Source organism: Anticarsia gemmatalis, chromosome 1 (genome assembly GCF_050436995.1).
Source record: "Anticarsia gemmatalis isolate Benzon Research Colony breed Stoneville strain chromosome 1, ilAntGemm2 primary, whole genome shotgun sequence".
Lineage (NCBI taxonomy): Eukaryota > Metazoa > Arthropoda > Insecta > Lepidoptera > Erebidae > Anticarsia > Anticarsia gemmatalis.
Genome location: NC_134745.1, coordinates 11,858,769 through 11,885,982, shown reverse-complemented (window position 1 = coordinate 11,885,982; position 27,214 = coordinate 11,858,769). Strand labels below are relative to the sequence as shown.

Below are 27,214 nucleotides of genomic sequence, written 5' to 3'. Positions count from 1 at the left end.
CATCTAACTAGCTTCCGGAAAATGTTGTATGAAACCTTTATCAGCATCTCCAGAGTATTCTGCAAGACCAATATTTAAAACAATTTCAATGTCATTTCAAACGTCAGTCAATCTAGTTACTTAGATATAGATATCGTGCTATGATTTCTGTCTTCTAATTGTCCGTATACTTAAAACAATTGCCTTTCATCCTACCAAATACAGTAGTGGCCCCGTACTATATTTATTATATTTATTATCACATTATCATAACAAATAAAACTATCTCTACATTTTACACGAAAAACATCTCTACCGCGACTATAATAAACTGAGATCCATATTTCCAAATCAACAGCCCTTTAAAACATAGTTTAATAAGCATATAAACACAATCTACTCGAGGCAACGTCGTAAACTATACAAGTGTAAGCCAATAGAATTAATAGTTTCATTGCTACTTGTGTTCGATGCAGTCTCGAGTTTAATTAAAATACTTTCCACTTCATTATATTTTGTAAGTGTATTCGTATTTTAGAATAGTATTGTGGTGAAATGAGGCTCATAAAGTTTTGATTAGGGGTGATAGGAATCTGGTTTGATTTACAGTTGTCTAAAAAGATAAAAGAAAGAAAAATAAAAAAAAGCTATACCGAAACGTAATAGCTTGAGTGCTCAATAAACCTGGTATGATCTCCAAAACAAAATAAAAAATTGTGTAAATCATCATGTAGTTTGCACTTACATAGCTACACTTCATTACAAAAAAAGAGTCTATTTTTAATTATGGAATTAAATTTATTTGCTTAAAATTCCACTACCAGCAAATCCTATAAAAGTAATAATATTTTCAAAACTATAAATACACTGCATAACTAATGCATGAAAATCATGAGTCAATATGTGGAAACAGCATTGAACTTCGATTAGCCAAATTAAATGACTTGGAAATAAATCTAACACCACGGAAGTGATATTGAACGTGTTTAACCGTTTATTATTTGAGGAAATCGAAATATTTATATCCGTGTGCATAAAGCATATAAAACGAAACAAAAAAATACTTAATTCCTCCTGTGGAAAATATTACATATATACTTAATATCACGTCTTTTTCTCATAGGGGTAGGAAGAGACCAAAGAACTGTTGTACTGTGTGTGCAAAAAAAACTTAAAGGCATACCAATGATTTTATTGGTAATGCAGCTTCTTAGTCTTCGTTAGTGTAGTTTTAGAGGTATTAAGTAAGAAACTTTTCCAAACAGCAAGTTTATAAAAATATGCATTTAAATATAATATACTGAACAACTTGATTTTCCACCGAAAGTGAAATGAGTCCTTGAATGGTTCAGATCAACAAACTGAGACTAGGTTAAAGCACTAGCTTGCACTCATCTGTGAATTTTGTTAATGGACGTTGCTAAATCTCACTAATTTGTGTGCATTTGAAATAGAAAATATACGTATGAGTGCATATTTGCCTTTAAGTGTCCCGTAGACTTTAGACAGTTGTATGATATAGAATTATATGTTTGTATAACATTGTACTTGTCGAAGCTATCAAACATTTTAAAAAATTATTGCACAATATATGTAAACCTTAATTTCCAAATAATATTGTTCAATTAGCCAGATTACCTATCATTAGACAACTTTATCGATCGTAAAAGAGACACCTAGAACAGGAAATAGTTTTGTGAAAAGGCCATCAAAATGTAGTTTATATGAACCAATTTTAAAGCACATCCATTCCAAACATGTTTCTAAGCATGATATAAAATAATAAAGATGCCGTAAACCTTTTCTCGTATGGAAAAAATCTTCCATATCTATCTGTAACACATTATTATTTTATGGACATTAAAAATTCCTAACATAATTATTATACGAGTGATATAACATAATATAAATCAACTTAAAGAAGATACTTTTATTTATAAATTAGCAGCCGGATCTTAGAACCAGTCCTTGTTTTGAATGAGACCTTACGACATTTCTGAATAATTAAAAAGCTAAGCCTAGTGGAATTTATAATGTCATCGTGATTTCTATTTATCCTGAACTAACATCTGTTCTGAATAAGCAAACCATTTATTAAAATTCGAATATATATTCGGAAATCATTAATATATTATTGTAATTATAAATCATAGTTGGCGAAGATATTATATTTTATCATTTCGAACACAAATAATTGTCTCGATAGTACTTTTTTTAAACGTTTACTCTCCTTATACACATTACGCACAGTCGTAAATTAGACTAATTGAATGAATACCCTTTCGCTTATACTGGGTACAATAAGTACCACTGTTGAAATGATTTTGAAAATTATATATATATTGTTATAATTTGAAAATTATATATATTTTTATTCAACCGTTTCGGAACAAAATATTTAAAATATTGAATCAAAGCTCAATTATCATTATCACAGCAGTCAAATACATTAATAACACATTGACACTATTTAACCTTCAATTAAAAACAAAGTGATTTGACAAAAATCTTTAATAAAATCTCAAATAAAGACAATTTATTCCATATTATCGTTGTATTAATGCCTTACATGCTTCAACCACGTGAATAGTCTGTGGACTAAGATGTTGTCGAACATTTTACGATTATAAGATTAACATAAATTAATACAATTCTGTAGAATCTTGTTTTCTTATATTGAACAATATTATTGGTGTTTTAATTGTCATTTTGCAGTATTTCTATGTTTTGCTAATCGCTTAGGTTTTCACTTTTAGCTTGACTGTTTAATAACGAGACAAACGTTGTTAATTTTTAAAATATAAAAGTTATGTTATCTACAGTAAGGTTCAATTTAACCGTCGATAAGTTATTGTAATAGTCTTCGAAGATAAACAAGACTTTTATTTGAAACAATGACCATGATTACTAAAAATGTTAGAAGTCTAGTTCATTGGAAATGTTGAGTTCCAGACTTGATCTGCCCCTTTACTCTTTATTCCTCATTGAAACTACTTGAACGGAAAACAGTTGAAAATTCAATTTTACTGATGTCATACTAATTGCGTAAAGTACCTATTAATAGTCACTAAAAACTTGTTTGGGCCTGAACTTTGTCACTATTGATCATAATATTATTGATAATATGATACTTTATGAACAAAAACTAACCTTGTAATTACTTTGAGGTATTTGTTACTAATCACTGTTCTAACCTATAATTATTACAAAACATCGTGATAATTTTGAACCCACCCTTTTTGTAGGGAGTTGTTTTGTGATTCTGTTTTTAAAGGATGAAACTTATAGCTTAATGTTCCTTTAGCACTTAGGAAGACTCTTGATTAAATTTTTAAAAGTGAAAATATTGTATTAGAACTTAAGGACTTCTCAACTCTAATATTTATAAATACATGATTTCATTTCTCCGGTGGATATTTTCAGAGAGTAGTTTCTAGGAATATAAGAGTCAAAGACATAGTAAAAATATTATTTGTACCATATTTCGAACAATTTTAAAAAGTTTTAGTGGACGTAGATTAAGTAAATCTCCACACCCTCTTTCTCTTTCTTTATCTTTATTTAATATAAAAAAAATAGAAAAAGTTGTTATCATTCAAAAACTAATCAAATGCATTCAAAAATAAAACCTACTTGAGACCAAAATTAATTAGAAATAGACACCGAATCAACTCGATAACTATCGATAGTTTAATGAAATGTATAATTAAAGCTCAGCTTACAACCGGTCGTTATATTTAATAAGAAAGTGATCGGTTCCCCATTTGTTTGATAAAACTAGTTAGGTCCGAACATTGATAAAGAAATTGCTTCTCTGTCACTGCACCAAGGGTCTATGAGTACGATTCTCCCTCGAAATAAGTAACTTAATGAATCTTACGAGATTAATATTATAAATGAGAACGTTTAGATGTTTGTTACGCAATGACGTTAAAATTACTGAACGGATTTCGATGAAGTTTTTATTAAACCTGGATAAACACACAGGATACTTTTTATTCCGGGATTTTTTTTACGAAGTCATAGTCGCTGACAAGCTGTTAATAGCCAAGCAATTATTTTGTTTCCTTTTAGTTATACTTTGTAAAGTCCCTTACGTCATTAAATTTTAACGAGTCCGAGAAATCCCCTCTAAAAATTAATACATATTATCTTTGAACCAAAACATATACTTATTGCTGATAAATAAATATCTAGAGACTGTATACTTTGATGTCTGTGCTTCGGAGATTTGTCAATGAAATTAATATGCTATTGAATAATTTTGATGTTCCGAATTTTAATGTAAGGTCGCTTACTACATTCTTGTTAACAAGACTCCTTGGTGTTGAGGCCTCGAAGACCTCAAACGAATTATATGCGTTTTATTTTAAGACTGCTGCCTTTTAATAAATATTGAATGTTGCATAATACATTTCATATGCAAAGCAAACTAATAATACAACGAAAAATAATGATGACTGACATAATAATGGGTTCCACAAAAATATAATATAAATACACAATTAAATTTTAAATGTTAAACAACACTAATCTAATAGAACAAATTGTTAAACATAAAAAAAAACAATCTGACATTCCAAATTTTAAAAAGTGAAGTTCTTTTTCTTAATGCACAATTTAATAGCGATAGTTGCTAGGTGACACTGGCCAGTACGTTCCTTCAATATGCTCGTATTTGTGTGACATTTTAAAAACTCGTTTATTCTTATTTTGGCAACACTTGACGACCTTTGTCGCGGCCTCCAATTGCCAGCTATCGGAATAATACCTACTATTCGATATTTTAATTAATTCGTTCGAATGTTGGGGAGTTTGGACCAATATTGGTTGTTACTTTTTATACTTTTTGTATCTTTGATTGTTGGACCCAATATTGGTTTGAATGTCAGCTGATTAATTTTGTACGTGTCAATTTGAATACTGATTAAATATAATAATATGCTTTAATTATTAAATAGGTAGAAACGTCATGTCCTGTGAAGTTGCATAATCAACCACAGATATTATTCTAAGTGATCTAAGTGAAGGCAGCATGTAGTAAGTATAGATTAAGGTAGGAAGTATAGATTAAATAGAATTCACTTTTCAATTATTTATTAGAAATATTTCTATACAAATATAAAATCACATCTCCCTCCCATGGGGGTGGATACAGACCAAAAAACATATGTACTTGGAATACATTCGAGCAAGACTAAATAAAAATATAAAACGGTTGAAAACTCACAAAAAGTTTACATAAGCTTAGACTGTACTAAAGTTATAAAACTGAGATAAATGAATTATAGCTCTTGAAATGTCAAATAGTTACCGTAACCAATCTACATCCGGTTGCAAGAAACACTTCCGCTAAAATGGTGAAAGATAATAATATTTATTTTAAAATACTTGTTGTACTTGAACTAAAACTTGTAAAAGTAACTCAAGTGTGGGCAAAGTGATTTTAATTTGTGTTAATTAGTAGCGCCATCTGTTAATGAATTTAAGAACTTATATTTTTTTTAAGTATCATTACGTATTTGAGGCCTTAAGGTAAATAGACTTAATATTTTTTTGGTGTCATGTAGTTAGAAACTATTTTCATATATGTAAGTCAGAAATTGAAATAAATTTACAAGAAAGTTTCGCCGAGCATAAGTCCCATTGTCTATATTAATACTATGTGTACAAGCCGCGATAGTAAAAAAAAATCTCTACAAGATTTTGCTTAACTCAAGAATTAAACTCAATACTTAATTATCTACAGATACATACATAAATTAGGGCCACATCGTTAAAGAATCTAATAAATAATTACAAAAAATAAGTAAAAATTCGTAGCCATGTTTTCACTTTTCATAGTATCATTACTGTCATTACAGCCAGCTCACTTACGACAAGTATCGTAGGCCTCTTTCTAAATCATTTTAAGCTCATTAACCAAGTACAAAGGGAAAAGGAGGAAAAATATATTTTTACCGCAAAACGGTTGCTACTAGAAAGTGAGAGAGAATACAAGTATATATAGTACCTATGACAATCTCCTCTTATAAGATGTGTAAAAGAGTATTATCCTAATAGTTAGGACATCAAATTTGCCAAAGAGGTGCCATGAATTCAATACATATTTTAACCGATTACCCTCCCGAATTGCGGGTTGGGGACTTTGCATATCCTCAACAAAAGGTACTACGGTACTGGGGTGCGTATGTTTAAATCCAATCCAAAATGCAATTACAATATAAATAATTTTGTGCCAAATATGATTTAATACTACTAAAAGATCAACGTAGGCCTATAGCCCTAACATAAGTAAATAGAAGATAAGTAGATACACATAGATGAGTATATGTAAAAGTGAATGTAACTAATGTGCCTATATTTAGCCGCTCTAGATACAAAGGTTGTGTTGTGGTTAACGCGTGATGGCCCTAACACCTTGGCCTACTCGATCTAGGATACCTACACTTTAAATTAAAGCAAATATGTACTGCTTATAGTTAAGGGCTGTCGCAAATAAAATTACGTTAGCATGTTTATTTTATACCGCTTATTTATCTGAATGTTAATCAAGAGGTTAAATTCCCAGATACAAACTGCTATGGTCTTTTTTAAATGTATATTAGATTATTTTCATTCGTAGTCTAGAGATTTGTAACGTACCTGGTATATGCCGAAAGACTTGCCCCCATTTAATAAGGCTAATAGGTTTATTTCATAAACCTCTGCGATAAAGTTATAAGTATAACACGCGTAACGACTTTTAGAAAAAAAAAATCCTTTTTTGTACAAACAAAATAAATGAAGTACTAACACATTTTAATCGTTAATATCCTCAATAACTCGGTTCGCACAACAATAGAAGCAAAGCTATAACTAACGGATTTAACTGCCTCACGAGTGATTGATATCGAACATACATCAAACTTTCCCGTCAGTAATAACTGGATTAAGTGTAGGAAATCTAAAAATCCAACTGCTCACATAACGAATAATACTTCTGGATATACTTGAATGAATAATTCCTTGTTTTATACCAATAAGTTATTGATAAATAAACGTAAACGATGCGCTGCATTTATTCATATTTATTTAGTTTTTTTTCAAGTTATACGTAAAAACAGGTTGATTAAACCTGTTTTAACCCTTCTGAATTGATTAGATATTGGTAAGTTTTTCAGGCGGAATTTGACAGTTGTTTTCGTATATTACTGTCACCTAATTTGTTATGTAGGTTATTAACAGGCTCAAACATGGGGGAGTAAAAATTATAATTTATATGACAGAAAAACCCAATATAATAAATCGTGAAGTAAATTATGAAAATAATAATAATTACGTATCAGTATCCGACTCAATTTGATAAATGGATTGATTTATTTGTATTGAATATTTGAACAGAAATCACAATGGCTGTCACTTTTGCGCCCACTGGTCTCAAACGAAATTAATTAGACAATAAATCTACGTAAAATTATACAAATTAAAATACCTACTTAACGCTATTCTGAGTGAAATCTCATAACTCTGACATAATAGGAATTTATAAATATCTTGATACATATTCATATCTCCATAATTATAAGATGCGCTAACATTCGGTTATTCAACTTGGAAAGTAAGAGAAAAGAGGAGAAATTCGTTTAAAATAGTATAGTCGTGTTGTATGGGCCCAGCGACCGTGACGATCCGTAACAAATAATTATGAACCTAGCTATTACGAAAATAAGGTTTAGAATTGCTGTAACAGTAGTCTAATACATGAAAGTCTTAGATGGTTTTTTGGTGGTAATATTTATTTGGTTATTTCCGCGTGCGTGAATTCTTGGGTGATTAAAAACATGCGTATGCATATTCAAATTATTTATCTACGTATACAAAACGTTTACAAGGTATCTTCCAAGAAACTTATTACTTAAAAAAATGTGTTGAAGTACCACTAATATTTTGAGTCCAGTCTCCAGTATGCAAAGTGTTTTTTGCTTAACGTTCTCAAACTAACAAATAGCAAATTATGCCGCAAATACAAATTTAATATGATAATACTAAGTAATTTGTTCTATTGCACATTGAGACGAATCCGACCTGGTAACCGACAAAATTGTAGTGTCACCGTTTGTCACGACATCACTTCTTTATTTCCAAGATGTTTTCAACGGGCCCACTGTGTCACGTTCGTGTCTAATTTTGTGTCGAAACTTTCATCCTTTTGAAGAAAGTCTTTGTTGTTTAGTACTTGTAAGTTACGGTCAGGAAGTTTGTTGTATTTTTCGAGAAGATGTCTCGTTTGAAAAGATTATAAGGGCCTTTACACACGAACCAAAGTACGTACAACCTGATGTAGGCGCACATATTACGTGTACTAACCTTTACTTTTGTATTTACAAAGTAAAGAAGGATTACAACAATAACTTGCCTTTGAGAAAGCATTATATTATTAAGGTCTATCGTCGTATCTAAAAGTAATTTACAGCAAAGGTTTACTTTACAATATAAACACAAGATACTTACAGGTTCTCATCAGTAAGTTGTTAAGTAAAATTAATCAAAACCCTACCCGAAAACGGTTTACCAATAGATCAATTTCTCATTACAAATATCAATCAAGAATTGTTCAAACAAAAATGCACGTTGCATACGATCACGTTGCCATCATCTGTCAGCATCGATGCACGAGGTGAAAGGTGCATCCTTACGCAACCGAGAGTGTACCTAATTGTATCTGTGATTCTCTCGTGACATAACTGACTTATGACATTACTCAATTATATGGTTTTGGCTTATCGTGTAAGATACATGTTTGAAAGTTTATGTTAAATGCACGATGCATAATCGTTTTGTACATTTCCGTACCATTTGGTAGAAGTAATTTTGGAAAAATCTGGATTAGTTGTCAGTAATTTACATTTGTTGAAGTACTTCATATTTTTCTTCTTCCTGATATTCGGTAAGAGACCTTTGCTCCATAGTGGGGCAGTAGTGGGATCTTTTACGAAGAGTTTTCAGCATTGAAGTTTTAAGTGGTTGACTTAAGAATTTTAGTTTTTCATTTTAGGCGTAACAACCCAGAAATTAAACAGATTGTTTAAAACAAATAATCTAGACCACACATATATTATGTTTAGAACATCTTTATTGCAATTCATCAAACACTGCATTCCACAATGTTCAAAACACAGAACTAAGAACTTTTATTTTTGTTTCCAAAATACATTTGAGATGATTTATTAATCGGCTTGTGAGTCGGCGGCCATTTGTCAGTGAAGGATTAGTTCGTCTGGACTGATGCGTTTGAGTCGGTTGCATCAGAGCGACATCTGTTGATTCTTTATTAATAACGTTTGTATCAAACTACTATCCACCGTGAAATGTACTATGGCTCGATCCTCTACTCCTATTCACTACCGAAATCAGGCCAGCTATCGACATTTTACACGAAACTCTAACGTAAGTAAGAACTATTTTGACAGAACATTTTAGATATCAAACTTCCGATCCATTACTTCAGATTTATAATAATATCAAACAAATACATGGAATTACTTCGTTTTAATAACAATATCAAATATTGGGTGCTCAGACAACACAAACTATAGAAGAAATGTAGTTTTTGGAAGTTGTCGTAAATAATAGAATCGTGTCACAAACGGTAAAATTGACCCTTGACTGTCCCCGATTTAAGAAGTAAAAAATAAACATTCTTGCGTTTAGATAGTTAATTTACCTGTTTGATGACTAGTTTTTATAAAAGAGATTCATTTGTTTTTAATCTCGCGACAGTAGTTTTCTGAATGATGATAAAACAGCTTTCATAGAAAGGCATGCTTAATATTTAATTACATTGTTAGTCTCTTCTTTAATGACGAGAGAAGGATATGTTTTTGTTAATTTTATGGATATGGTTACATCAACTTTATATTAGGCGGTATCTATCGGCTCCTAAATATTATGTTCCAATAACTTTTTAATCATCATCATCATTGGCCTGTATCCATCTATTGCAGATTATTCAGGTGGCGTCAGATGGAGGAATATTTGTAACATCAACTTCTCAATAGGACTCTCAAAATAAGAGGCCTTTGACTTGTTAAACATCACGTTAGCCAAGTGCCATCTGTTATATCACTATTCTTTATTACCACAATGCTTTCACGTATTAGATGACTCAATAAATCGATCGAATATTAAGTAATGTCAATCAAACAACGGAAGTGGAGGCCGGAACAGGCCGGAATCGAACCCGGAGTCAACGTGACTGTTGTACCAATGACTGAGCTATAGGTCAATGATGGTATTATGTGAAATGGGGACAGTGCATCGTTCTTATAATAAAAAAAAAGTCTTTGAAGTTCAAAGTTCACTTAAACTTTTGATGAACGCAGAGTATTTGGTCGTTTGTAGACATGAAATGGCGTAGTATGACCTGTTCATCTTCTTCTGTGTAAAACATTTCTATATAAGAGCAGGAAAGGTCCCGTTTTCGAGAGAGTAACTAACATTTTCATCCATTTCCATACCAGTAAATTACATCAATGAAATCGAACACGCTTTCACGGCACTATTGATCTCATATATCAAACTTATCAACCTATTACACAAAAATATCTCTCTCGAAAATGATAATTAAATGTAAATTCTATTGTTTTTATAATAGAGTACATTATTGATTGATAAAGCCCTTCAATAAATCATTTGATAGCTAGCCGTGACGTTCCGTGATGGACACCATTATGAGAAAAAAAATTAACAGGCGGTTAGTTCGAGATGATACCTGATTACTGTTTTCGGATGTTCGATAAGCTGTTTATCTCAAATTGGCCGGTTTATAACCGGAGCGTCAATTTTGATGTAGTTACAGGTAGGGATTTGGGGAAGCAACAATTAATGAAATATTTTTCAAGGAAACGATTTTTAAGGTTCTTTTTAAGGTACTTGTAGAGTGAAATTTATGATTTGTTGTGCTAGAATCAAACAACAAGAATTATTTGAATTCAATATTAATAATAAGATAAAAAATGTACCTTAATTTTGTAAATTCCTGCACCATTAGAGTGCTATATGGATTTTATAAGGCTCTTTTTACAACCCGAAGTTACATTGAATCGAAGCTACAAGAGATTAAGACAGAATATTTAATACAGCTTACCATCTTAGATTGAATTTAATACACCTTCTGGATCACATGGGAACATTTATAAAAAATGCTATTTTTCTTTTTTTGCTATTAGTTTTACTTGCAAGAAATAGTCTACAAGTATTTTACAAGCAATTCTACCGTCGAGTACATTCCTGTGCATTGGTGAAAGTATCTATCGATCGATACATGAGCATACAAATTTCGTTGTGATGCCTCGTTGCATAATTTATAATGATTTATGAACCATTTACGAACAACTCTGCCTTTATGTTTTTATTACCATTCGATATATTTTTTGTGTAGATTGTAAATTACGAATCAATTTCTGTAGTATATTGAGTTCTAGTGCACTATATTGTGTTGTTGGTGAAATGTTAGGCAGTATTTTTATTGGAGTAGAGTTAATTATGGAATAGAATAGATTCCAGCCATGTTTAAATTCTATCATATTTTTTTTATTTATCAGAAAAAGTGTTATGCTTTCATTCTAGATAATAGTATCTCTCTACATTGTTTTTGTTATGGAAACGTTAAATGTTTCATTTTATATACAAAATAGTCTCTTCCTCACGTTTTAATCCAAAGTATCTTAATTGTAAAAAAAATCGAAAAATATGTTTCCCGAAATATCATCTTTACTACCTATGCTATTATTATAAATACTATATAGACTCAGTCTGTCTGTCTAACAAAATATTTATTTCTTATGTCTACAGGATATAACGAGGACAAAAGGCTAATAAACAATTTGTTTCTGTTTCAGGTACTTATCACGATTTTACTCGGAATACTGGTAACTACTAAGGAAATGTGACAATCAATGACCGACAAAGGCTGGCCCTTCGATATCGATGCACTCATGCACTCTGCATATAAATGCATTTAATGTTCTAAGAACGGTCTGTTTGTTTCATTTTGTGTGTTTGTTTGTATGTGTGTGTGTCTGTCTGTCTACTATATGGGGTGTTTAACCCTTTTATTGCTGACGTCAGTCAAAAATAATTCAATTTCGTGATCACCACACGGTTTTCAGTATAACAAACAAACGTGAATATGAACTCGTTAATAAATTATCATAAATAATAGACTTTGGCGGTAAATTGGTTACACATTGGTTGTCATATTTGTAATTGTGATTATTTCACTTACCTACCTAGTATAAGTTATATTATTGTTATTCATAACCTAACCACTAATTTTATCTACATGGGGCGCCAGAGTGAGGAACCAAGGCCAAACCCCTCTTTCGTTATGGGGCTAGGCCCTGCCCAGTGAGATAGCAATGGTTAAAAATCGATGATTTTGAATGCACTTTTCTTCTAACATTTTCAGCACGGAATGGTTAACTTACCATCTATACAATAAATATTACAATCTTCATACTAATATTTTATAACGGATATCAGTGCTTTTACTTTTTCAGCTATTATGAAATAAACATCTAAAACGTTCACTCTCAATGTTCAGCAATTATTTAAAAAATAATTATCTAAATAAATAGGTATATAGATCACATTGCAGATATTACGTTCAGGTAATTACATTTAAAAATTAAACAATTAACATACTTTTATTAAATTATTTTTACTAAACTTTATTTTTATTATTTTTGCACCGGATACGATTATTACGTCACAATTTTAATGTAGTTACTTTTTATGTTATGTATGTAGAAATACTGAAATACATAATATTAAATGTATATAGAACTGTAAATGCTGTAACTTCGTGTCATATGACAGTGTGTGTGTGAGGTTATTACGCAAATTTTCGGAAGAAGTATGTTGCATTACGTTACATAATGTGATATAATTTAGACCGAAAAAAAGAAATAGCAAAAAAAAACGCAGCTAATATTTTTAGGTAAATAATAGTTAAACAAATGTCTTAGGGAACTTTACTACTGGTAAATTGGTAGCTCCATGCACCCAGAAATCAATGGCATATGTATATCTTTAACAATCACAAAATTAGTGGCAGTATGATTAATACTCAACCATCTGTATTGACAGATAGTTCAGGATAAACGGTCGTTAGATTATTGGTCTCTGTTGTAAATAGACTCTACCTAATTACGTGTGTGTCTGTATGTTTGTGTGTGTGTTGTGTGTGCAATGACGTAGCCTTAACGTGTTATTACGTGACGAGTATACAATAAAGACGCAAGTGTGAGTGCGGCTCCTGCATACTAATTGAGTGAAATTTGATATATACTAGGTATATAAATGAGGTGATATCTAACAGGATATTAGAGTGTAGAAGGTTCTATGTGATCTAGTTATTTATACGTAATAATATATTAATACATTTACGGCGCTCAGGTCATTTAATTTCTTCAGAATGGTAACTAGGAAGTAGCAATCAAGATGGTGATCAGTGCCTCTATAGCATTTTTTATAGAACTAATTAATATACAAGAAGGTTTACAAGAATCGCCTTATAAGTTCTTGAGAGTAGATACTATAAGCGTTTCTAATATGACTAAATGACTATAGATTTTATCTGCTTTTAAAGTATTAAAGGGTCCATTGCTTTTTGTCTGCATTCAAAATTAGATTTTAAATCAAATTAAGTTTTTTATACCATTTGCCAGTGACGCATAGAAACCGGTCGAACTCTCCAATCCGATATGCATCAACATTTATTTTTTAAACTCCAATTTTGTTGCACCAACAAAAACTCTACAAGATTAATCGGTTGCGTGTAAAACAATTGATACAATCACTTATCTAGAGACAGTTACAAGACGTCTCGTCTCTACAAAGCAAAATATGTATACTCTACCACGCACTCCATACTCTATGTAGAGTTAAAAATCTGAAGGCGACAACAGTAGGAGTTAATTCATGGCTTGTTGAATAAAAAGTAGAGATAACATCGGTAGGTAGAGTCTTTATTAAACTGATTGTATGCTAGTTATTTAAATGTAAAACAAATACTGATAGGGATCAGTGGTGGGCTCGTGGCAAAAAAAACTGAACGCTTATTGATAGAGCTATTGAGATGCCTGTAACTGGCTATATACGAATTAACTTAGCACTCGAGAATATTGAAAAAAAAAGTATTTTAATTTGTAAGAGATTAAAACCGTTATAAATCAGATTTTGTTTATATTTGAGAATTACCCAGGAGCATTTTGAAATATTTTAATTGACATTTAAAAGAGGAGTTTTGAATTCGAAAATATAAATTAACCTAACAAAATTGAAAAGATAGAGTTAAAAAAGCTGTTACAGTATGAACTATCTTTTCCGACTTGATCTCTTCCTGCCGCGATGATCAAAGAGGCGATAGGTGTATACTACTTTATGATTCATAACATTATATAATCATATAAACCTTAACCTATGGAACCTGGTTCTGAAATAAAGATTTATTATTATATTATTGTTAAAAGATACCCTTTATAGCTAGTTCTCCATTTTATAGTGTCATATCACAACTTATACAATAATACCATAACATCGTTCCACTTTTAATTTCCCATCACACATCACCGGTACGCAATGTGTGTCATGAGCTCACGCATTCCGCGACAATTCCCATTGTCATACTTTTATATCAAGTCATAGGTACACGTGATTTGTATGACTTTGTATGGATAATTGTGACTGCTTACGGTTTTGTTTCAAGGAAAACTTTCTTAATCAGTGTCAGCTGTTGACCTTTTGATAGTAAAATGCTGTTTTCATAGAAGTAGAATGTCTCTAGGTGCTATAAAGGGTTAAATAAACACTAGGTATATAATGATCCCGAATATGTTTCTACATTTTGAAAATATTCATGGAGTTGAAAGTCATTAATGGAAAATAATTTTGCTAACGACGTTCTTACCGGCTTTTTCATTGCATACCTAAAAAAGTAAATATTACGGTTTTTAGGGTGTTTTCGATGCTTTGTCATAAACACATTGTACTCGTACTATCCATTTTACTAAATAGCAAATAATGGAAAAAGATAACAGTATCATTTTCTGAAGTGACCCTTAACTTTGGAACTGTTCTGAAAGTCTTAGCTTACTCAATGTTTACAAGTCCTACAACTTCGATTCTTGCACCAAACGAAAACGCTATATCGGTATATGTCGTCTAGATATCGACCACCTATTTCTCCCATTAAAACTATCGCCGCTATTACAGTTAGACTATCAATAGGATGTTTATATGCGGTGCACGTGCGCGGTAACGGTGCGGTTCTGAACCGTCACAGCGAGTTATGTGTTCATGTCCCAAACTGGGCTGTGGGTTAGATCAGTTCGGTTTTGTAATGAGATTAAGGTATAGGATTTATGTAATAATATAATTTACTTTGTAGAAGTAGTGCTTTAAATAAAAACCATGACAGTAAGTTTAGATGATAGCAAAAAAGCGAAAAAAATTTGATTTTCGCTTAGATATATTTTATCTTAACTCGATTATCCTCGGCAGATATTCTTCTTAGACCATGAGACTATAGAGCATACGTATATATAGGAGGTATTTTAAGAAAAATAAAATAGTATTAAAAATCCTTACTACCAGCAAAGCAGTTTTAAAATATAGTATAATAACAGGGTATAACTACCTGCTAGTGTATTTTTTATTTCATATTTCAATAATTAAATGTCAGAACATTAAATCTAACCATGTTTGTTTTGTGAAGGTTCCTACCTGACGATAATCCAAATTACCTTTTGGATACCATCTTTAATTAGCATACTAAATTCGCTACTGCATTTTGTCCTTCCTATCTACTGCCTATCAGATTTTTTGATTGAACAGGTTCTAATGAAATATGGAACACAGATAGTTTATATCCTGGATTCAAACATAGGATATCTTTCCCACGATACAGGCTGCGCCTAGTGGAGATGTCATAGTTATGAGAATAATTTTGTAAAATATATGATTTTTATCACGGAAAATCTTATGGCATGTATGATTTCGCGGGCAGAAACGAGTAAATAATAAAGAAAAAGCATGTCAAGTGCATTTCAGCTACGAATTGGATGAGTTCGGAAGACTTCGGCAAAATTCGGATGCCCTTGCAGATAGATTTCAAGGACAAATAAAGGCGCTTATTAAGCAACTGGTTGATATTTAAAAGTGCACGTTTTGAAGACTAGACGAACAAAAAATAGGGTTTATTATGTTGCTATCAGATCGATTTAGTGTCTTCACGATGATTATAGGATAGGATATCGGTGTTATGTTGTTAGTAGTAGTAAGTATTTAAGTTGTAGCATTTTCTATGAGTTTGTTTATTTGTTCCTTACACCGTTGCAGTTGATCGATGCGTCAGGAAATAGGAATATCACCAAATTTTAAATTTATTAAATGTTGAAAATTGGATTGTAATAAAGTTTTCCAGATTGCAAAGTCGGGTGATCTCTCAAATATATTTTAACTAAATACGATTTAATACAAGAATATTTATACTCTACTAGATCCTAAGATATTACCAAGTCCAAAAATATTGAAGACGAACCTTGGACCTCAAGAACAAAAGACTTAAACTACCGAGATGACATTTGACTAATTTCACAATTTCTGTATTTACACTAGAATATTTAATTTTATAATTACATGTATAAAATATATATAACGTCACAATGACCGCTAAAAATCTTGCGACACAGATTCGCCCGTTTTAAAGCAAGATATTAACAATGATAGGTGTATAATTTGCGTGTAAATGCAATAGTCGTATAAAAATGTTTAAAATCCGCCGTTATCTTCAAATATCAAGGCTGGAATGTTGACATTTGTGAATGCAGTGATACTGGCCGACTTTGCATTCGGTTGCATCTTAGTATTGTGAATTTTAAATAAAATAATTAGTATGAAAGCAGTTTTATGAATCTTTTGTGCATTTTAATCGCTGAATAAGCTCTTTCGTCTCGTAATACGGGTTTAGTAAACCATACAAAATTTGTGCATTTGTGCGTGATAAGTACACTTAAATACGGGGTCTAACCTGATGGTACATTACCTAACACCTCCCTCTTTCTGTGAGGAGACCCAGTAGTGGGACACTAATGTTTTTTTTTTATATGTTAGTTGGTTTTTCCTATGGTTGGAGTCAACGGTGAACGAGTTCTTGGACATGACACGTAATTTCCTACAATGCACTTCATCTTAACTATGCAACCATATTAGAATAGAAAAGGACAAAATGGTCCAATCGGAGACTGTAAAAAATACCAAGAGCCATTAAAATAAACACTAAACTTACATTATTAATATTCTTGTACATTATTTTAAAGACAATCGAACTCAAATACAAGAAGAATTCTTTTTATTGGTTACATCAGGAATTACTTAAGCTAATTCGAAAATAAAAACAAAAACAGCGACCACTTGCGTAGCGGACTGTGGCAGAAATCAAACGATTTGTTTTATTTTACCTGTCAACTGTTGAACTATTAAAATTGTGCAATAGGCTAATAGAAAAATTTATCTTGTGAAATTTAAATTGAATGTTTATTACTTGTTACGGCTTGTAAAACATTGTGGTGTTTCAGCCGTGATATAAAAGAGTTAATGATATTTTCTAATATGTTATTTAATACGTTAATTGGTTTAAATTGGAAGTACTGTATGTTCTGTACGTTTTTAATTATTTCAACTTTTGCTCCATCGCTCTAAATTCTGTTAGCAATGTTGTTGTAAATAATATGTTCGCAATTATAAGCCATAAACTGTCATTTTATTAAGCTTCAGTGGTACAGGACGGAACATTTAACGAAGTATAATATCAACTACACATAAAATTAAGAAATAATGAGATCTCTAACTGAAGAGGCCACAAAACTATCTATTTATTTTTCTGGACCGTCTTATTTAGCATTGTACTCCTGAACAAATAGAAAGATATTCCCCTTTAAATTCATAATCCAGTCATAACAGGCTAGAATGTGCCTCCGGTAACATTCGCACATAAACAAGTCCGGTACACATTACAATTTGCAGCTATGCATAACAGTACTGTCTCGTAGAATATTCAAATCGCATAATATCATTTAACATAGTCGCGACTGAGGAGCCGCGCGTCCTATCTGTGACGTGGATCGCGAACTAACTTCTATTTTATTTGAAAGGTTATAGTAGTAAGAGGAAGCGATAGCGGACGAAAGCAAGACTGTTTTCGGAACATCTAACGATCATCGGAAAAAAGCTAACCTTTAACAAAACAAATCTGTTTAAAGTTAGATTTTTTTTCGTTGTAATAGTGGAAAAAAGAAATATCAAAAATAATTTAAAACTTACAAATAGAATATAAGTAACATTTATTTGTTTTTACTTTTTTTGTTTTTGCATTTAACACAGTCAGCAATGTAATTATTTCCACTGTTTTTCGTAGTTTTGGTTCTATAGAAAACCACTTAGATTTTGCCCAATAATATGAGCTAGACAATTGAAAAAAGTATATTACAAAGTTTAAATTATTCTTTGTTTTATCGTATGAGTGTAACAAAATGTTAAATAGTGAATAAAATAATAATGTCTCACTTTAAACACCATAGCCTCAGCCTTAGATTTCACAGATCAACCGCGACACTTCCTACTTTTCAATTAGGCTGTATTTATGTAAGTAGCTTGCAATATTCACGCCAAATATTAGCTTCGCCGTTTAGCACTTATTTGTTGAGACAGGCACCTTTCCTTGTCCTTGCAAGGCAACATCCTTATTTGGTTTATTAGATAATATTATGATTTTCCTCAAACAATAACGTCAGTTGTTTAAGGAAATAAGCACCCGCAAACATGACAAGTCAACTAGTCTAACTAGTGGCGAATCTTGGATATTTTTTTTATATAATATGCTTGATTTTGTACCCAAATATGCTTTTTGTAGAAGGTTTCTGGAAAGGTAATTTTATTATGCTAGTAGCGAACTTCTTACTGCCTTATAGTAGACTCTTGATTTTTTTAATTGGTGAAATGTTTTCCCCTAAGACGTATCATCTCGTACTTCATTGAATATTATAAAAAAATATTTAGCGAAATCGCTTAAGCTGTTCTCGAGATTTGCGCTTAGCAACACATTAAGCTATTCATTTTTATATATAAAGTTATACCATCGGGTGCAATGCTAGCTAAATATACTAGATGCCAAAATGAAGCTGTGGGTAGATTTTACCGTAGGACATTATCAAACCAGTGACAGGTTACATACACACATGTACCATTCTGACAGCTGTCATGTATTTCACGGTGAAAGTCGTAGGACTTATCACATTGCATGTATTTTATTATCTTTGTGGGTATATTAGATTATTTATGACACCTTTGTTCTTCCTTATTTTCATAACGCTAAATATAACAAACTATAACGTGTTTAATTAAATTTTAATTTCATAATATTATTCCTAAAAGTGTCTTACATAAACGTGTGCATAGAGATTGTTTACTAATCACAGGAAGATTTATTTTTATAAAATCTTTCTCTCACAAAAAGGTTTTCCTGAATTCGATAAGTTATATTAATACGAGTATGTAAACCAATCAATGCGTGGGGTAAACTTTACAATATTTTCGGCTATAGATTTTCATTGACCGGTGTCTTTGAAATCCAAACCCCGAAGTAAGGTGTCACTTTTCATACAAAATATCATACGCGTACTTAATCCTCGATGAAATATTTTATTAATGTTATGTTGCAAAATTATATTGTGTTTCTCGGACGTTTGTTTTTATGTATTATGCAGACGTTGCAATTTATCAAGATAACCTTTGTTTTGAAAGTGATTGTTTAAACAAAAGAGCATGCAGGCCTAATAACATTTATTTGTTTGTTGCTTCAAACTATGTAATCAATAATGGAGAAATTGTTTATTCTGTAACTCTCGAACTGCCAAAGTTTTAAAAACCAATGGTTTTATTCGCCTAATAAAAATAATGGAACATTTGATTTATGAGTAGTCGTCCGTGAAAAATCTTTAAAAAGTATTTGTTATTATAAAAAGCTCATTATAATCACGTTGACCTATTTAATAATCTCACGTGACTATTTGACCCCAATTAATAGCTGTCATTAACGAGCTAACATTTCCATATTCCTATTGTTTCCCTTAATCTTCCGCAAAGATCATCTTTACAAACATCAAATTAATTATATCCATGTCAATTACAAATCTTCAAACATTAGTTACAACTAAAACCCATATTTTAATTAACAGAAGCATGCGCTTACGACACTACGATTACGACAGTTAACCCCTCTCTTTCTTTCGTTCCCGCGGTGATATCGCCGTCCCCCTCACTCGTATGAATAGCCGCCAGTAAGATTTGCCAACGTTACAATGCAATTCGTTTCTAACGACTTTGTTGAGGTTAAAACCTGAAATTTTATGATAATGAGATTGCAATAGTATGTTCTAATTAATATGCTAGTTGCCAGTGTCAGAGTTTCGTGAGTGGTCGTGCATCGTGTGCTTTTATTTTTTTATTTATTTATTTATATTGTGGCAAAAATGGATTTGAAGAATCATAAACTTTTTAAACCTAAAAAGGTTAATTTGTCAAGGTCATCGTCCATCTCGACGCCGAGGTTTGTTATGTATTTTTATGCTAACTTTCTTGTTGTTTTCATATTTTCACCTTTCTCTTAGTTATGCCATTAACCGCATAGTTTGTTTGCTCTAAGATAATAGAGAGCCGTAAATGAAAACCTCTTGGAACAGTGTCGTCACTAGAATATATTAAGCTTAAGTAAATAGTGCTTTCGACCAAAATCTTGCTTTAAAAGACTAATTTATACTACACGAGTATTCCTAGCCTAAGCTTACAAATCTAGTATGTAAAAATATAATTTAAATTGTCTGTAAACATGCGATACGATCTCATTAATAATTCTCAAATAACGTGTGATCTGTATTTATTAAAGACCACTTACCATAGAAAATACATTAACGACTAATTTCACTACCTCTGGATAAGTAGCAGTTATCTTATCATGAGGAAATACCCCGCTTTTTTTCTTACAATACCCATCACCCTTTCCTTCAGGCAGAAGTAGAACTTAAAACCAACGCGTAATGTACTGAAAAAAATACATTAAAAAAAATATTATACGAAAGTCTGCAACCTTCTATCAAAGCCAATTAAAACAAATAATTAAATTTGATGTGTAATAACGTACCGAGTATTGCATTAGACATTCTCAAACAGGCAACAGAAATAATAAAAGATTAATATGAAAATGTTCCATTAGTAATTTTTTAATTGCATTTTGACACCTGTCAAATCTGACGTAAAATAGACCAAAAAAACAATTTATTAAACGTTAATCTCTACGGTCAAAAATAAACACAGCAAATTGAAATGTAATAAGACTAAAATTGATCTGTCCTGTCGAAAATTTTATCTAAAATAATTGTCCTAGCATTTTATCGACAAATTTCCCAAAATCGTAGCCTTATAAATTATTATTATCATCTAATTCTTAACGACCTATCAAACTAGTTTATCAATTTTAATGTGTACATATTTAAAGTATTTTTTATATAATCCGGTTCGTCTATTACAGATTATGACAATATTATTGACTCTTAAACTTGTTCTACTTTGACCTGAGTGACTTGTCACGAAAACGCCGCGTGATTGAGTTTTATAAAATGGATTAATTGATATCCAAAAAGGATATTTTAACATCAGTTTGCAGGTAAAAATGACCCAGTTTTGTATGTCAGCTGATAGAAGGATAACCTTTAAACAACTGTGACCTATAATATTATTGAGAATAAAATTAACGGAAAATTGGTATATGTTTTCACAAGCAATTAATGTCAAATTAATTATTTCGTAACTTGCAACTACTTGCATTTTCCTGCGACTTTGTCTACGTGAAAAGCATACCAGCGAAATCAGTATTACAATATACGTTAAAAACCCTATTTGTGTGCTTAATTTTATTCAAATCTATTGACTACTTTTTGCCTAAAAAGTAACAGACTGCTGTATATCAATTTTTTATCCATATATAACCCTCGCATTCATAACATTAGTAAGACGGATTAAGGTTTCTAGTGCACAAAAAGCAAAAGTCATAAGCACGGAATAACAGGTGTAATGCTATAATTAACGCACTTAGCACATAAAAACAAAAGTGTCAATCAGCAGTGTAACGAACAGGTCGTTAACCCAGTATTTCTTTGTGAAAGACTAAGTAAAACAAACCACTTGCCTTGCCAATTAAAATTATTAACATACCTTGAATTTATTAGAAATGCGTTTAAAATTTGTTTGTTTATAATAGCAAGATAAATATTACGTATGGTACAACTTGCTTTTGTTGCACAGTAAGGACAAGGTACTTAATATTTTAGAACCGTAGTAAGTATAAGGCACATAATATTTTTAACAAAATAAGTGTTTTTTTTATCAACCTCTTAGGTAGAGATTGTTGACCAGCAGTGGGACAATGACAGGTTGAAAAATACTGCTTCTGTAAATGTTTTTGTTTCTGTTCATCCAAACGAATTCGTTTTTGGTTTCCACTAATTAATATAAAACCGATTTACGAAAGAAACGTATTAGAAAAAAACAAGTTCATTGTTACAAAAAACAAAAAAGTGATAAATTACGAACTCATATTGCTTACTCGCATTAGCAAAATTATAATTAACACATCCAAAACGCCGACTATCTCGGCGTTAAATCAAAAGATTGTGCCATCAGTTGAAGGACAATTTGAAATCTAAAATAATTAATTAGTTTTAAATGTTAAGGCTTTTTACGATTTGAATAAAATGGAATCATTTGTTATGTCAAAGAGTTTTGGTAAAAAATCATTTATTCCATCGATAAAGGAAGAATTATCGATTAATTTCAAGTTTTGATGGATATTTTGATCTATGGTGTCAGTAAATGATTGTCCAAAATTAAAAGCTTTGCCAAAAGGTCAGTTTCCATTATGTTTTTTAATACAACATCCGTCTTTTAATGATACTAGTTTGTGCCACCTACGCTTTTCTCTTTTTTTAGACATTCGCGCCTTTTACGAAAGATCTTAACTTAAATGCCTGTGCCTATTCGTTTAGTTCCGTTATCCTTATAACATAACAGTTAAAAAAACAAAACATTATTTAAATTTTGGACATGATCTTCTGTCAAAATGAAATGACATTTACATTGTTGTTCTCCGTTTCGTTTTACGCAAAAAACTGTTAACATGTTTATAGAAACCGCGATTGACACTTCAAAGTGACGATGCGAAAAGTTTTCTAAGCAAAAAAGTGTTACAACAATTGTTTTCAGGAAATTGACCGCGTAAGGTAGAGTTTATAACATTAGAATAATGACATGGGCTTCTTGAGGGCTTGTAGTTTTCGTTTACCACTCCTAGGGGTATAACGTATCTCAGTTGGCAACTAAATATCTGAAAGCCAAACTATGTTTTACATTGTTTTCTCCATTAAGTGATATCATTTAGCAAGCTATGTCAAAGCAGCAATGTACTAAGTAGTGACCGTTAATTTGACGTACACTAGTTTCAACTGAGATAACAATATATTCTATCTACTATTCTCGTAATCCAAGCGCAATATTAAATGAATTCTGCATAGATATCTCAATGCTTACACGGTGTATAATTGTGTAATTGTCTGAGCAATTACTTGCCTACTTCTACCTATGATTAACTATTACTTTTATTTGTTATACGTAGGACCTCTGACATAATGTCTCTTGTAATTGCAGTTTATATTGTGAAATATTTACTATGAGTATTACGTGTAACTTGGTAGTAATGGCAGTGGTTTTGCAGGTTAAATGGGTATGTCTCATTTATTGTATTGATATGTTTCATGATGGAACAATTGACACAACTTTTTTTCAGTAACCTTATCTATACTAATATTATAAAGCTGAAAGAGTTTGTTTGTTTGTTTGAACGCGCTAATCTCAGGAACTACTGGCCCAATTTGAAGAATTCTTTCAGTGTTAGATAGCCCATTTATCGAGGAAGGCTTAGGCTATATGTCATCACGCTACGACCAATAGGAGCAGAGTACCAGTGAAAAATGTTACAAAAACGGGGAAAATTATGACTCTCTTATGTGACGCAAGTGAAGTTGCCCGGGTCAGCTAGGGGGAAAAATAAAGCTAAAGTTTCAGTTTCAAAAATCTCATCATCTTTGCTATCAATATAAAGAAACTAGTGGTATTCTAAATTCCGGGTAGAAGATATTAGTAAACCTTTTCATGGGTAAATACGAAAGGTCTCTCTCATCATCTCATCTCTCACTGATTTCATTACTCGATAGTTTAGAGGCTGAGTCAAGGCTCTCGAGTGACCAACAAATATTTGACCCCATGACACACAATTAATAAAAAAACCAAACAATTTCTTGTAATTTCAAAAATATTACACCTTTAAAATAACAAATAAATAAAATACACAGTAAATACAAAACCATACTTACAAAAATGTTGTAATTTTACCTCACGGAATGTCAATTCCCATCAATAAAATATATGAGACGTAATACTTTATTCTAACATCTCATTTATAATATCTTACACAATTTCATACAAACATGTTCTTCGTAAATGTCAGGTTTAACATCGCCGGATGTTACTTAACACTTGCACATCTCTTAATACGTTTACTAACAAGACATTACTAAGCAGAGGCTTTTAATGTATGTACGTAAAATTAGAAAAATAAACGTGATATTGTTTTATCTTTCTAGAAGAAATAATTAGTTAAATACCAATAGGAAATGAGAACACACATTTTTTAATATGCATATATCTATAATATAAAAATAAGTCGGGTTTTCCTTCCTGACGCTATAACTCCAGAACGCACGAACCGATTGCCACGGTTTTGCATTCGTTGGAAAGGTCTCGGGCTCCGTGAGGTTTGTAGCAAACAAAATTCAGGGAAAATTTCACCGACCTCCACGCGGGCGGAGCCGCGGGCGACCGCTAGTTTATGTATATTATAACGGTGCATATTTACTAGATTGAAATCAAAAACTGATCAAAATCGAAAGGACACTGAAGTCCTTTTCAGATTTTTCTAGTTGCAGTCCTGGCCCGCAATTAATCACTGAGATTGAGCCTTATTAGAAAATAATGAAGTTAGTTTAGTTAAAGCGCCTTGTTTACTTGTTTATGAATTGGCAATCTTATATATAAATTGTTACATTCAAGTAGAAATATGAATATATGCTAGTTTGTACTATAGCTTCTTTATCTTAGTATTGACGTTGATAGAAGAAAAACGTCTTATGTAACAAAACACATGTTCACATTACAACGGATTAACAATGTTTGGCACTTGACGTATTCGCTAATGACCAACCAGCATTGATTATAAACTTTATCACTATTTCTCACGACCACACGACCGTGGTACTTGGTACTGAAGAAAAAATACAATGTCCATTTTAGGCAGACGTATCTTTGGACTTATATTGTCGATTGATATAAGCTGAGTACTCATTGTTTTACTCGATAGTTAAACTACAGCAAGTACTGTATATGCTTTATTTATAGACTTGTTATAACACTGTCGCCTTTAATTGAGTAGAAATCTGCTTATAAGAGATAGATTGTTTTTACTAATCCAAGCTGCTTCGAGTTTTGGCAAAGCAGTGGGTCTGGAAGGGAAAGATCAACAACTCATAGAGTTGCATCTTTAAGCTATTATCTGGATAATTTAATTCGATCTGAAGCTCAATTTTAAACTGTAGGTGCAACCAGACACATTAGAATAAACGTTTAATATTTTTTTGTTTAATTTGTTCAATTATACGCTACGAGCAGTGATCAATTAGTTGTAAAAAAATTTGCGATAGATACTCGGTCGATAAAACAGAGAAATTCACTCCTATTTCTCGATCGATTCAACTACATGGGTACATAGCTTTAGACATTAATAAAAATGCCTTATGTGGTGTAAACAAGTGTTTAGAGGAAATGGTATACATATTTCGCATGTTTTTATTTACTTTGTGTAACTGTGTACTGTGTGTTGTGAATGAAGGGAAACGATTTGACCCTGTTGTGTCGCTCAGTTTGGTCAAACTATGTGGAGTAACGGCACCAATATATTCACATAACGTTCCATTGATTTGAAATAGACTTATAGTTTTATACAAGCTTGATTTAATTGTGGATATAAGAATATAAAAAGGAATAAAATAATTTAGGTGCGAAAAATAACGATTACTACATTACGATGCTAGAGTAAGTGTTGGCTATAGGGCTCAAGTCTCCCAAAAGCATCTGATTCTAGGGTCACATTTTTCACATAATACATGGGTCCGCTTGAAAATTTTCTATTTTCAAGCCAAAATATCTACAGGCGCCTACTAAAGCCCTGGAACCATCCTTGGTGGTTAATTATTGTAATTTAAACAATCAACAACTGCAGCTAACAACATTTTACATTATAATACTTAACTAAGACGGAAACTGATCGCGTGCTATTCAACTATATATAACATTCCTACTAGGCCTACTTTCCCTACTAAAACTAACAGACTACTCTGATCTACGAAGAACGTAAACTGTGTCAGGTTTATCTCATCGCGGCTTAAGACTGAGTAAATAGGCTTCCACGATGTACGATGACGATAGACGACTAGGCAGTGGACGATTTCTAAATGTATAGTGTTCATCAAGATTATGAATAACGGGGTATGATGTCTAATGCTTAACCACTAGCTGACCCATTGACGTATGTACGTTAGTAAGTACACAAAGAAAATAAGTCGGTATCTCTTTTATCACATTTTTAGACTTTTGAGGAGTGTTCTGGAAAAACATGAGTCATCAACATCTGATTGACAGTTTAGCCGTAAAACGTAACTCACTAACAAACGGTGATCCCAATGGATGTCATATAATGTTGTCCGTGTGTATGTATTATAGTGCTGGTTATAGATAAACTATTTGAACTAATTAAGTTGAATATGGGCAGTAATGATAATAATATCTCAGAAAACGGAAAAGATTCTGGCAAATTGAGGATAACTTTACTTTTCTCTATTTAGTCTTATATTATTTTATCTAGCTCGAGCTATTTATAACTTTTCGGTCAAATGTCAAGGTTTAATTCATATGATTGATGTAATACGCTGTTATATTTGATTTATTTATTTACATCATTATTTATTTGTAA

The 27,214-nt window shown here is 31.6% G+C and overlaps 1 protein-coding gene across 5 annotated transcripts in view; it reads left to right on the top strand.

Moving 5' to 3' along the window:
* exp (expansion) overlaps positions 1-27,214 on the top strand; it is a 180,344-nt gene that overhangs the window by 60,651 nt on the left and 92,479 nt on the right. For 2 of the 5 annotated variants that reach the window (XR_012959660.1, XM_076120030.1), the window contains exon 1: positions 20,469-20,629. The exons of 2 other annotated variants lie outside the window; for them this stretch is intronic. Coding sequence is in view for 2 of the 3 variants with exons in the window: in XM_076120030.1 (XP_075976145.1) it covers positions 20,553-20,629 (77 nt within the window). In the remaining variant the exon portion in view is untranslated. Of the gene's footprint in view, positions 1-20,468; positions 20,630-27,214 lie in introns of those variants that run through there. One more of the 5 variants, XM_076120015.1, reaches the window with a different exon arrangement.